The following is a 12500-nucleotide window of genomic DNA, read 5'->3' as shown; positions in this document are numbered from 1 at the left end:
GAGGGAGACCACGGAGAGTCTGGCCCTGCCCTACGAGGCCGTACTACGGCTCACCCAACTAACCACCGCGACCGCCGCCGCGACCGCCGCCCCGACGCAGCCGGAGACGACGCCGCCAGAGACGACGCGGCCCGAGATGAGGCCGCGGGAGACGGGGCCGCGAGACGAGACACGCCGGCAGCAGACGCAGCCATGCATGCTAGCGACCTGCTGGGCGCAGGGGAAAACGGGAAGCCCGACCATACCGGCGCGGGTAATGAACCGGGACACGCAGGCCCTCGTGGATACCGGCAGCGTGGTCACTCTCCTCCGCCCCGACTTGGCGGGCGGGAAGGAGGGCGCACCCATAGAGGTGGCCTGCATACACGGGGACACCCGGACGTTCGAGACCTGCCACGTCGTCATCCGGACCCCGCATGGGGTATTCACGACGCGGGCAGGGATCGTACCCCACCTCCCGGTGCCGCTGCTAATCGGGAAGGACTGCCCGATCTTCCACCGGCTACAGGACCCGGCGCGTGAACTCCGGAGCCGGAGAGAACCACCCCGCAGAGGGGTGAGGGGAGCTCAACAGGCCTACGGGGCCACCAGGCCTCCGTCGTCCCCCGGAGGGCGAACAGAGGAAGCTGCTCACGGCAAATCTAAGCCAGCGCCGTGCGAGGCCAGCCCGGCCGCGCCTGAGGCCGGGCAGGAGGCCTCCGGCGAGGCCCGGCCCCCGACCGAGGACGACGTGGACACCGAGCCCACGACAGAGGCCTCAATCCAGGCCGATGAGACGTCGGTCGAGCCCCAGCCTGTGGTGGAGACGGAGCCCGAGGCGGAGGCTGAGCCCGCGGCCTCACCGGGGCCAGAGGCTGTGGTGCGGCTCGAGGCCGACTCGGAGCCAGAGCTCGAGGCCGATCCAGAGGCCGACGTCGACACCGAGGCAGAGGCAGAGGCGGAAGCGGCAGAGACGTCGGTCGAAGCAACAGACTCCCCTAAAGAAGCTGAGGACGATCACCTGTCCGTGTCGATCCCCAACGAAGACGCCATCACGCTGGACGTGGATGGGGACGACCTCCTGGAGACAGGTAAACCTGTGAAGCTTCCAGATCCCAACAAGAGCTCTGACGACCACCTGGTCCCCTCTGGACCCACGGGCCACGACGATGACGACGACAACCTGATAGAGGAGGTGACCAAGGACCCCGGCTCCAAGAAGGCGTCGACCGCCAAGCGGCTCCGGCGAATCACATTGGACCACGAGTGGGCCTATCAAACCAAGAGCCGGTGGAGGGCGGAGGGAGGTCATCCTGGTCACCGACCACGCCCCCCTGAAGCGGATGGCCGGAGCCAGGGACACCAACGCACGAGTGACGCGGTGGTTCCGGGCCCTCCGAAACATCAGGTATTATCTCCTAGGGACGGAGGTCATCCTGGTCACCGACCACGCCCCCCTGAAGCGGATGGCCGGAGCCAGGGACACCAACACTCGAGTGACGGGGTGGTTCCGGGCCCTCCGAAACATCAGGTATTATCTGCTAGGGACGGAGGTCATCCTGGTCACCGACCACGCCCCCCTGAAGCGGATGGCCGGAGCCAGGGACACCAACGCTCGAGTGACGCGGTGGTTCCCGGCCCTCCAGAACGTCAGGTATTATCTCCTAGGGAGCGAGGTCATCCTGATCATCGACCACGCCCCCGGAAGTGGATGGCCGGAGCCAAGAACGCCAACGCCGACGCCCTGTCACGCCGGGATGCTTGCCTGAGCGGGTTCACCGACGACCAGAGGCCTGAGCAAGCGGTGGAGGAGTGTGGCATCCCGCCGCTGGACACGCAGTAGACGGGGGTTTACCGTCGCCACCCTCCAGCCGGCGACAGAGAGCACCACGTCTTTCCCCCCAATTAGCGCAATCGGGGACACCTGGCCGGAGGAAGGGAAAGGACCAGGAGCCGGACTTAAAAGGGGCACCAGACCGGGCAAACGGGAGAGAGTGACACGGAGGGAGTAAGCACCAGACCGGGCGAACGGCAAGGGACGCGGAGGGAGTACGCACCAGGGCGAAGCGACACGGAGGGATTCCGCACAGCGCCGGGCAAGTGACACGGAGGGAGTACTCGCTAGACCGGGAGAAGGGCGAAGCGACACGGAGGGATTCCGCACCACGCCGGTGATCTAGAGGCTCACGGAGACCCTAGCACGAGGATACAGACTATTTATTCTGTTGAAATAAACGCCGACTGCGGCTTAACCCTTGCTTTCTGTGTGATTCCTGCCGGGTACCTGACACTCGGGGAAACGGGTTGCCACAGCGTGCGTTCGTTTAAGCGAAAGTGTGTGTCTGTCTGTCTTTCTACCCGTGTGTGTAAGTGTGCGTGCGTGAGTTCACACACATCTGCACACTGTAGATGTGTGTGCGTGTGTGCGTGCAAGCGTGCGTTTATGTGTGAGTGTCTGTCTGCCTGCACGTCCGTCTGTCTGTGCGAGCGTGAGTTTGCACATCACACACGCACATGTGTGTGCGTGTGTGTAGGTGGTTGTGTCTGTGTGTGCCAGTGTGTCTGCGCTTGCGTGCGTGTGTGTGTGTGTGTGTGTGTGTGTGTGTGTGTGTGTGTGCGTGTGTGCGTGCGTGTGTGTGTGTGCGTGTGTGTGTGTTACCCCTGGGAGACCCCCGCCACCCCACAGCCCACCAGGCTGCGCAGGAAGATGAACCAGCCGTAGGACGGAGCGAAGGACGTCAGGAAGGAGAAGTAGGCGCTCCAGAAGAACCCCGCCACCACCACCTGGGGGGCACACAGGGACACACACACACACACACAGACAGGGACACACACACACACACAGGGACATACACATACACACACAGGGACACACACACACACACACACAGACAGTCAGGGACACACACAGGGACACACACACACACAGGGACACACACACACACACACACACAGGGACATACACACACATAGGGACACATACACACACACACAGACACACACACACACAGGGACATACACACACACGGACACACACACACACACACAGACAGTCAGGGACACACACAGGGACACACACACGCACACACAGGGACACACACACAGACACACACACACAGGGACACACACACCGAGACACATACACACACACACAGACACACGAACACAGGGACACACACATACACAGACACACAGTCAGACCGACAAAGACGCACACACACAGACACACACACACACACACACACACATACAGACAGACAGACAGAAAGACAGACAGACACTGTGAGTTAGAGCCCTACGACGAATCCTTGGGATGTCATCATTTGAGGGGCCCTTATTTTAGGATCAAGGCGCAGTATTGTCCTGAACCAATCAGACAAGCCCTTCCACATTCTGCACATCAGTGACGTCACAAGTTCCACCCGACCCACCTTCCATCGTCCGTAGCGGTCCGCCACGTAGCCACTCAGGACCCCACACAGCATGAACCCCAGGAACACCATCTGGAAGAGGCAGACACACAGTGACCACGGGGCCCCAGGGGCCCTACACAGGGCCCTCGGGACCCTACAGAACACACAGTGACCACGGGGCCCTCGGACCCTACAGAACACACAGTGACCACGGGGCCCCCGGGACCCTACACGGGGCCCTCGGGACCCTACAGAACACACAGTGACCACGGGGCCCTCGGACCATACAGAACACACAGTGACCATGGGGCCCCCGGGGCCCAACAGAACACACAGTGACCACGGGGCCCTCCGGACCCTACAGGTACACCGGAGTAGGGGCCCGACCCTACAGGTACGCTCTCATGTGCAGTGTACAGTGATGCTGTCTGAAGCCCACTTCAGACGTGGACATGGTTTATTCATTTGAAATGATCACAGCAATTCCCACAATGCAACTGGAACCATCCCATATTGTTTGAGGCAACTGTTTTAGTTCCTAAATACCGACTTAAAAGGTACGCAGACACAGGATATTAATTCAACGTGTGCACGTACGTTCATGTGACTACCTGTCTGTGTGCGTGCATGTACACGTCTGTGTGTGTGTGTGTGTGTGTGTATTTATGTATGTATGCGCGTGCATGCGTGCATGTAAACGTGTGTTAGAGCTTGTGAGTGCGTATCCTGAGCTGGTGTGTGTGTGTGTTGAAGCGTGCGTGCGTGCCCTTAGCTGGTGTATGTGTTGAGGCGTGTGTGTGTGTGTGCGCGCCCTGAGCTGGTGTGTGTGTGTGTGTGCTGTGCGTGCGTGCGTCTCTCTCACCGTGGAGACCAGAGCCACCTGCCAGTCCTCCAGACGCCACTCGCAGCGGATCTCAGGGGACACCACGGCCAACAGCATGATCTCCATGGCCTCCACGATCTACCACACACACACACGGGTATTATAGATACACATACTGTACACGGATACAGACAGACACACAGACAGACAGACAGACGGACAGACGGACAGACAGCATGATCTCCATGGCCTCCACGATCTACCACACACACACGGGTCTTATAGATACACATACTGTACACGGATACAGACAGACACACAGACAGACGGACACACAGACAGACGGACACGCAGCCAGACGGACACACAGCCAGACGGACAGAGGGGCAGAAGGGGAGACAGCCAGACAGAGAGGAACACACACACACACACACACACACACGCAGATATATAGATACCCAGACAGCCAGCCAGCCAGACAAACAAACAGTGTGAAAAATACATACAGACATACACAGACAGACGGACAAAGAAAAACACACATGCACACAGAGAGCGACGCACAGACATATAGATACATAAAGGAACAGACCGACATAGGTGGGCATAGATGGACAGAGAGACAGACAGAAGAGTAAGAGCAGCAAGGAGAAGTTCACAGCCCTGGAGGAACCGTCCCACCCTAGACGGTAGGATACTGAACCCCCGTGCCACGACTCACGTTGGCACTGCCCATGATGACGAAGAGCAGCACGTGGAACCGACCGAAGCCGATGGTTTCCACCGCCTCCTCCACCGTGTAGGTCGGGTCATCTGGGGGACGCACACACAGACACACACACGCACACACACACACACGCACACACACACAGACGCACATGCACGCAGACACACACACACACACACACACACATAAACAGACACGCGCGTAAACAGACACACACACACACACAAGTAAACAGACAAACACATACACACACATGCGCACACACACACACAAACCAACAGACGCACATGCACGCAGACACACACACACGAAAACACACACACAAGCACAAGCAAACACACACACAAGCACAAGCAAACACACACACCAACAGATGCACATGCACGCAGACACACACACACACACACACACACACACACATAAACAGACACACGCAAACACACACGTAAACAGACACACACACACACACACACAAGTAAACAGACAAACACATACACAGACACACACACACACCCACACACAAACCAACAGACGCACATGCACGCAGACACACACACACACGAAAACACACACACAAGCACAAACAAACACACACACAAGTAAACAGACACGCACATACAGATACACACACACCAACAGATGCACATGCACGCAGACACACACACACACACACACACACACATAAACAGACACACGCAAACACACACGTAAACAGACACACACACACACACACACAAGTAAACAGACAAACACATACACAGACACACACACACACCCACACACAAACCAACAGACGCACATGCACGCAGACACACACACACACACGAAAACACACACACAAGCACAAACAAACACACACACAAGTAAACAGACACGCACATACAGACACACACGCACACACACACACACACACACACACACACAGACACACACAGACACACACACACACAGAAAAGCATTAGTCCCACGAGAGTAAACTCCAAACCGTTTGAAACCGAAACAATCGGATGCTGGATCAAAGAGGATATAAGGACGAGTCAATGCAAGTTAGGGATCAGACTGTCACCGCGATTGTAGTCGGATGAAGTCACATTGAAGTGATTCCATAAAGTTCCATAACAAATGCTTTGGTAAAGCTGTTCCATCACGTTATCAGGCCTCCATACTAAATACATGCACGCTGTGACTTCGTGTCTTACACTGCTTATTACATGTAATTCACCCTGTTAAGGACACTAAGGTAGTGTCCAAAAGCAGTGAGAGGTCATTGAAGGTCTGGCCGCCCTTTATGCCCGATTGTTTACAGTGTTGTTTTGGTCAACACAGTCCTTATTGTCCTTATGATACCCCAGGTGATAACGGGGCAAAGCAAACAAAGCGAGCACCAACTCGAGTTCCAGCACATAACTTGAGTTGGTAACGATCATGCTTTGCTTAGAATTATTTTGGAAATATTTAGTTGATACCATTACGTTACTTACCATTTTTATTGCTTTTGTCCTCTGCTGGACCGCTGCCCCCCTCTACGTCATCCAGCTCGACCTCCTGTAGGTGTATGGCACTCACCAGCTGGGTCTTCATGCTGCTGAAGGGTTCGGGACAGTGCGTGGCATGGGGTAAGTCTGTGCGCGTGAGTGTTTGAGAGAGAGAATGAGAGAGGTGTGAGTGTGTGTGTGTGTGAGAGAGAATGAGGGAGAGAGAATGAGAGAGGTGTGAGTGTGTTCGTGTGAGAGAGAGAATAAGAGAGAGAGAATGAGAGAGGTGTGTGTGAGTACGAGTGCGAGTGTCTGATGTGTGCGTGCGCGCGCGCGCAGCTGTGTGCGTGCGTCTCATCAGTTTCGATTGGGCCGGGGTTAGATACCCGTTCGCACCTTGCCACTCACCTGTAGCCTGCGTCCTGGTGCGTGATCCCTAACCCCCCTGCACCGCCTGTAGCGCCATCCGAATTCGCCGTAGGTCTTCGCTATGGATCAAATTAAAGTGTGTTTGCTAAACGGCACTTCCTCGATACTGGTAGCACCACAGCTTAACGACACAATATGTACACAACACAAGGATGCCCTGCCTTCGGTTAATAACAGCCCTGCCTCTTTTTTTTTTAAGTTGGCAACTTTCCTAGATTGACGTGAATCACCGCCGTCGTCATCCCAACAACACTTAACCTAACTTTCAGGCCACTTATGAAAACCAGTTCCCAGTTCAGGATCCAGATTCCTTCGCTAAGCCCATCAATATCTAAAAGGCGTATTCAAATGTGGACACAATCGCCTAAAACATACAAGGCAGGCAGGCAGACAGAGACAGAAGGACAGACTTCAGTGGCCATAATTTGGCAGACAAGACAGACGGACAGACCTCAGCGGCCATGATTTGGCCGTCCTACTCACACAGGTGTAGGCTGCTCCCGTGTATCCTCCTGTAGTGCACTCCTCTCCTTTCATAGTGCGTGATCCGGATCATAGGAGACGCATCGCTGTCCTCATATTGGAAACCGGGACTTTTAGTTTGTTAGTGTGTGTGTGTGTGTGTGAGATTTGTTTTGATGGAGTTGAGCGAGAAGGTAGGTAAGTCGGTAGGTAGGTAGGCTGGCTGGGTGGTGAATCAGGAAGCGGGTTTCGTCATTTCCCCGTGTGGTAACCAGAGCCGCGTCTCTCTCACCTGCAGACACGCCTGGCGACGGCCGAGACGCCGGATAGAGACACCTCTCCGTGCGGTTAGGCCGGTTTGGTAACGGGTCAAGTGAGTCTGGTGAACAGGCTTGGATACACATCTCTTTAATTATTTCAATGCTGAACACAGGGAGGTTGAAAACCCACACGGATGCTGTTTAGCAGAGGGAACCGAGGAGAGGGAGATGCTGTTTACCAGAGCGAACACAGAGAGAGAGAGAGAGAGAGAGAGAGAGAGAGAGAGAGAGAGAGAGAGAGAGAGAGAGAGAGAGAGAGAGAGAGAGAGAGAGAGAGAGTCACCTAGAGACAGAGAATACATTGAAACTTGAAAGGTTCTTGAAACATGTGGATGGCTGCCCATGAACGCTGTCCCATGTTGTGTTTAGTGGCAGTGCCCACCGACCCAGTGGCCTTCCCGTTGAGTGGGGGTATCGGACCATTTCTGGGAATTCAGCAGAAATCAGAGACTGCATTGTATTGTCTGATGGAGAGGCTGCTTATCCTGTCCACGGATGGTCGCAGACACAGAGCTAGAAAACAGACTTTTTTTAAATGTAGAATCTAGAAAACACACATCTAGCAAACATTCAGTTACATGAGACGTTAATCTGCATGAATCGGGTAGAACCGACTTGTTTTTTTTTCTTTGTATCTGTATGACAGTTGTGTAAAAGAGGGCGTCTGTCATTCTCTCCGCAGTGTCCTGTAGTTCACTGCCCCCGTGTGGACAGAAGAGGAAAGACAGGCGTGTGGACTTAGCACCGAAAGCGTTCTCTAGCCCGGGTCCTGCAGCTTTGATGGACAGGTGCAGAAAGTAATTTGCGTCCGAGTTCTGGTTTCCTATTGGTCCGTGGGAAGAATGTGTTGGCCCCTTCTTTGACAGACATATCTTTGCTTCACCATTCAATAGAGCGTTCACAAATAAAATATCTGCTATATCAGTTTTTTTTTCTATACAACATCCTATTCACTTCAATATATTTATAACTTTTATATATATTTATATATATATATTTAATACCCTTTTTTTCATTTAGATTCAAAAATATCATTTGGAAATGTCAAAGTAAAAGAAACAACGATGATTCACCAAGGGATATTTTGCTGTGGATGACCACTAATATGTAACTTTGTGCTTAGATGGATCAATGGCAGGATGGTACCATGGCGATGATGACTCACTCTTTGCTCACTCCTGACCCGCTGCAAAACAACTAAATATTTTTCTCATTTTCATATATTTTTTTTACCTTTAACTGGTTTAGAACAACTTTGAGCTGCATGCCTGACGACAACATTGCACATCACTAAAGCCTCAAACATAGTAGTCAAACATGCTGAGGACGAGCAAAGAGCGTGTATGGACGCACAAACACTTCCCCCTAGTGGCTGAGAAACCACAACGTCCCAATCCCCGACCAAATTACGCAAAAAAGACAACAAAACGGGCGGGAAATGAAGTAGGAGGCAAGCATGCAGCCTTACATCCAAAGCAGAAAACCCAAGATCACTTCCATTTATCACCAAACCTTTTACTGTGAAAACAGTCCGACATCTGGCCAGAATAACTTAAAACTCCTCCTTCCTCTCTTTCTCTTAAAGGCAAACGGTACAAAAAAAAGAGGCAGGGAAAGTTCTTATTCAACAACCCCTTTACACTAGCAGCAAACACTCACTACACGACCCCTACCACCTTATTACACAACCCTCAACGCCTAAACATGGCCACGGCTACTACACATGCGTCACGCCACAACATTGCGTCGCTGTTTGTCGATACGCCATCTGTTTTTTTCTATCGGCTTTCACGGTTACCGTGGTAAGTGAGAAAGCTGTATATGCATGTACAGAAGAGCCACATCTTTACCTACAGGTCGGTAGACGTGTTCTGTCACTTCAAACCATTTGTTTGTTTGCTGCCAGTTAAAAGTTAAAGCTGCACTGTTGGATACTTTCAACACTGCAAATTTAAAATAATATGTTAATCTTAATATATAAAAATATGATATATTAGTCCCCTTGACGTCACATGACAGTTAAAAAAAAAAAGCTGTTACTTTCTAATGAACCACCAACTGATGCCAACAATATTCATTCATTATTTGAACTTTAACCTGTAAGTAGCACGTTTTAACCTCTAGATGGCAGCAAACATCTAAAAGTGGAGTGGTGTGTAGTCTCTCTTTAAAGATGGCCGCCCTGAGATGGGCTGGCTATGGAAAGCCTTTACCAATTTGAAGCTTTAAAAGGGCAAGTGATAGCCTATATAAAGTAATTGCAGTATCGGTATATATATGTATATATATATATATATTCTATATATATATATAATTCTTTTATACTATCTATACATGGACGAGGGAGCAGCTATCCCAAGTAAACTCTCCACACTGATTAACATTACACTGCAGGCTTCAAATCTACAGCGAGCGCAAAAACAGGAAAAGTACAACAATAGACAACAGTAGTTTGGTCTTTTCTCGATAAAAACAAAAAATAAATCGGAATACTCTTTCCGATATAGCAAAAAAAAAAAGTAACATCTCAATACTTCAATGATATAATTCTTACATACATCGACATTGTGCTCATGACGCTATCTTATCGGCAGATCTTTTTCTATTCTTTTTTTTTAACCCTATTTATACGTTTACGGGATACAGGGGGGGGGGGGGGTCCGTTTTATTGTCAATGTGTTCCTGACCTTACGGGCGCCAACTTCCACCTCAAACCGCCTGCAGGGCAGGTGTATGCTTAATGGATGAACCCCATTCCCACCCCTCCCCGACCCTCACCCCAGCCCCACCGGGGGGGGGGGGGGGGGGGGGGTCTGTATGGGGTTGTGTGATGGACGGGTGTGGAAGGCAATGCGTGGCTTATGAGGAGAACACCGTGTGAGATTTGACACTTAGCACCGAGGAACCGTCGGGAGGGGAAACGATGAACGTCCGGGAAGCACTTCCGATTCCGGTGAGGAATTCCGACCTGCTGAGAAATTCCGATTCCGGTGAGGAATTCCGATTTCGGAGAAATTCCGATCCGGTAAGGAATTCCGATCCGCTGAGAAATTCCGATCTGCTGAGGAATTCCGAATTCGGGGAGAAATTCGGGTTTGGGTAAAAAGCCTCCGCTGAGGATAGACGAAGGCTGGATGTAAATGTTACAAAACCGCAGTGGGGGTGGACGTTAAGACGAGGGGATTGGACAGCCGTGGAGACCCTGTGTCGCACCGAGTTCGGAAGGGGAGTTTCTTCGCTGATGCGTCAGAGAGAGCATTTCTGTATTTTCGCGCACAGCGGTTCCGATGTGAAAGTCCATTTTTTTTTTCCAGTTTTTTTAACGAACCATCTCCCAGTGTCGTCGTCGGCCAGTTGTACAGCAGTGTAAAAACCAGTTCAGACTGGTTCAGACCGGTCCAGGTCGGGGATAGGTTCTGGGCTGCACCCCCCCCCCCCAACACCGTTACCGGGCGTGGTCGCTAGGGGTAGCTGGACACGGAGGCCTGTTTCTGGGCAAGGCGGCGTAGCTCCTCCCTGATGGCCTTGATGAGGGAGGCGGAGCTATGGGCGGAGGGGGAGGCGTCCTCTGGGGGGTACTCCGGGGTGGGCGAGGTCAGCAGGAGGGGCGGGCCCGACGAGGGGTCATGCAGCGAGGAGCTGGGCATCTGGAACACCGAGGAGGAGGTGAACTCTGGGAAGGACAGCACCTGGAGGGGAGGGGGAGAGAGAGAGCGAGAGAGAATAAGTCTTACTTTTCAGCTGACTGAAGCTTTAAGGGGCTACAGCTGACTGAAGCTTTAAGGGGCTGCAGCCGACTGAAGCTTTAAGGGGCTGCAGCCGACTGAAGCTTTAAGGGGCTACAGCCGACTGAAGCTTTAAGGGGCTACAGCCGACTGAAGCTTTAAGGGGCTACAGCCGACTGAAGCTTTAAGGGGCTACAGCCGACTGAAGCTTTAAGGGGCTACAGCCGACTGAAGCTTTAAGGGGGTGCAGCCGACTGAAGCTTTAAGGGGCTACAGCCGACTGAAGCTTTAAGGGGCTGCAGCCGACTGAAGCTTTAAGGGGCTGCAGCCGACTGAAGCTTTAAGGGGCTGCAGCCGACTGAAGCTTTAAGGGGCTACAGCCGACTGAAGCTTTAAGGGGCTGCAGCCGACTGAAGCTTTAAGGGGGTGCAGCCGACTGAAGCTTTAAGGGGGTGCAGCCGACTGAAGCTTTAAGGGGGTGCAGCCGACTGAAGCTTTAAGGGGGTGCAGCCGACTGAAGCTTTAAGGGGGTGCAGCTGATAGATGAGGGCTGACTCACGCTCTCTCTGCTGGCCCCGGGGGGCTCGTGGTCCTGGTGCTGGTGGTTCCAGCTGGACCCGGTGGGCCCCGACACGCTGCGGCCCACCCCCGGGTACGCCCCGATCTGACTGGACAGACCCACCTGGGTGAGGTGGTGCAGCTGGGCTCCTGGGAGTCACACACACACACACACACACACACAGAGACATGCACACACGTGCCCAGATACACACACACACACACACACACACACAAACAAATGCAAACACACACACACAAACGCATGCATGCCCACACACACACACAGACACACACAAAAGCGCGCACACACACACATATCATTAGACACATCTTTAACCTCAAGACAGAACACTGCCAGTGACAGATGATATATATAGAGAGATACATAGATAGAGATAGAGATATGTTAAGATATATGGAGAAATCATTGTACTCTACCTGCACTGCCCCCTACTGGCCGGGGTCGGGAGGACGACGGCGGGTCGTCGTAGGGCCCCCTGCCGCCGTACACAGACTCCTGCATCTGCTCACTGGCCGACACGTACGCCCCGCCCAGTCCCAGGCCCTGCCTGCAACACGGGGTTCA

At 53.0% G+C, this 12500-nt stretch overlaps 2 protein-coding genes across 6 annotated transcripts in view; both read right to left on the bottom strand.

Annotated features, from left to right (window-relative positions):
* Positions 1–7554, bottom strand: part of svopl (SVOP-like) — a 16239-nt gene extending 8685 nt beyond the window's left edge. The window contains exons 1-7 of one of the 5 annotated variants that reach the window (XM_079735258.1): positions 7330–7554; positions 6826–6905; positions 6424–6524; positions 4937–5028; positions 4255–4353; positions 3411–3482; positions 2639–2763 (exon numbers count right to left, since the gene is read on the bottom strand). In XM_079735258.1, coding sequence (XP_079591384.1) covers positions 2639–2763; positions 3411–3482; positions 4255–4353; positions 4937–5028; positions 6424–6524; positions 6826–6905; positions 7330–7383 — 623 coding nt within the window. In that variant the 5' untranslated portion in view covers positions 7384–7554. Of the gene's footprint in view, positions 1–2638; positions 2764–3410; positions 3483–4254; positions 4354–4936; positions 5029–6423; positions 6565–6813; positions 6906–7329 lie in introns of those variants that run through there. The other 4 variants (XM_079735257.1, XM_079735260.1, XM_079735259.1 and 1 more) reach the window with 4 other exon arrangements.
* Positions 7555–11089: 3535 nt separating this feature from the next.
* LOC307075124 (UPF0606 protein KIAA1549) overlaps positions 11090–12500 on the bottom strand; it is a gene marked incomplete at both ends in the record, with an annotated part of 21433 nt that continues 20022 nt past the window's right edge. The window contains 3 exons of the mRNA XM_079735629.1: positions 11090–11317; positions 11913–12061; positions 12353–12483. Coding sequence (XP_079591755.1) covers positions 11090–11317; positions 11913–12061; positions 12353–12483 — 508 coding nt within the window. The remainder of the gene's footprint in view (positions 11318–11912; positions 12062–12352; positions 12484–12500) is intronic.

This window comes from Pollachius pollachius (genome assembly GCF_949987615.1).
Source record: "Pollachius pollachius genome assembly, chromosome: 4".
NCBI classification, from domain to species: domain Eukaryota; kingdom Metazoa; phylum Chordata; class Actinopteri; order Gadiformes; family Gadidae; genus Pollachius; species Pollachius pollachius.
This window is presented reverse-complemented; position numbering and strand designations above follow the sequence as displayed.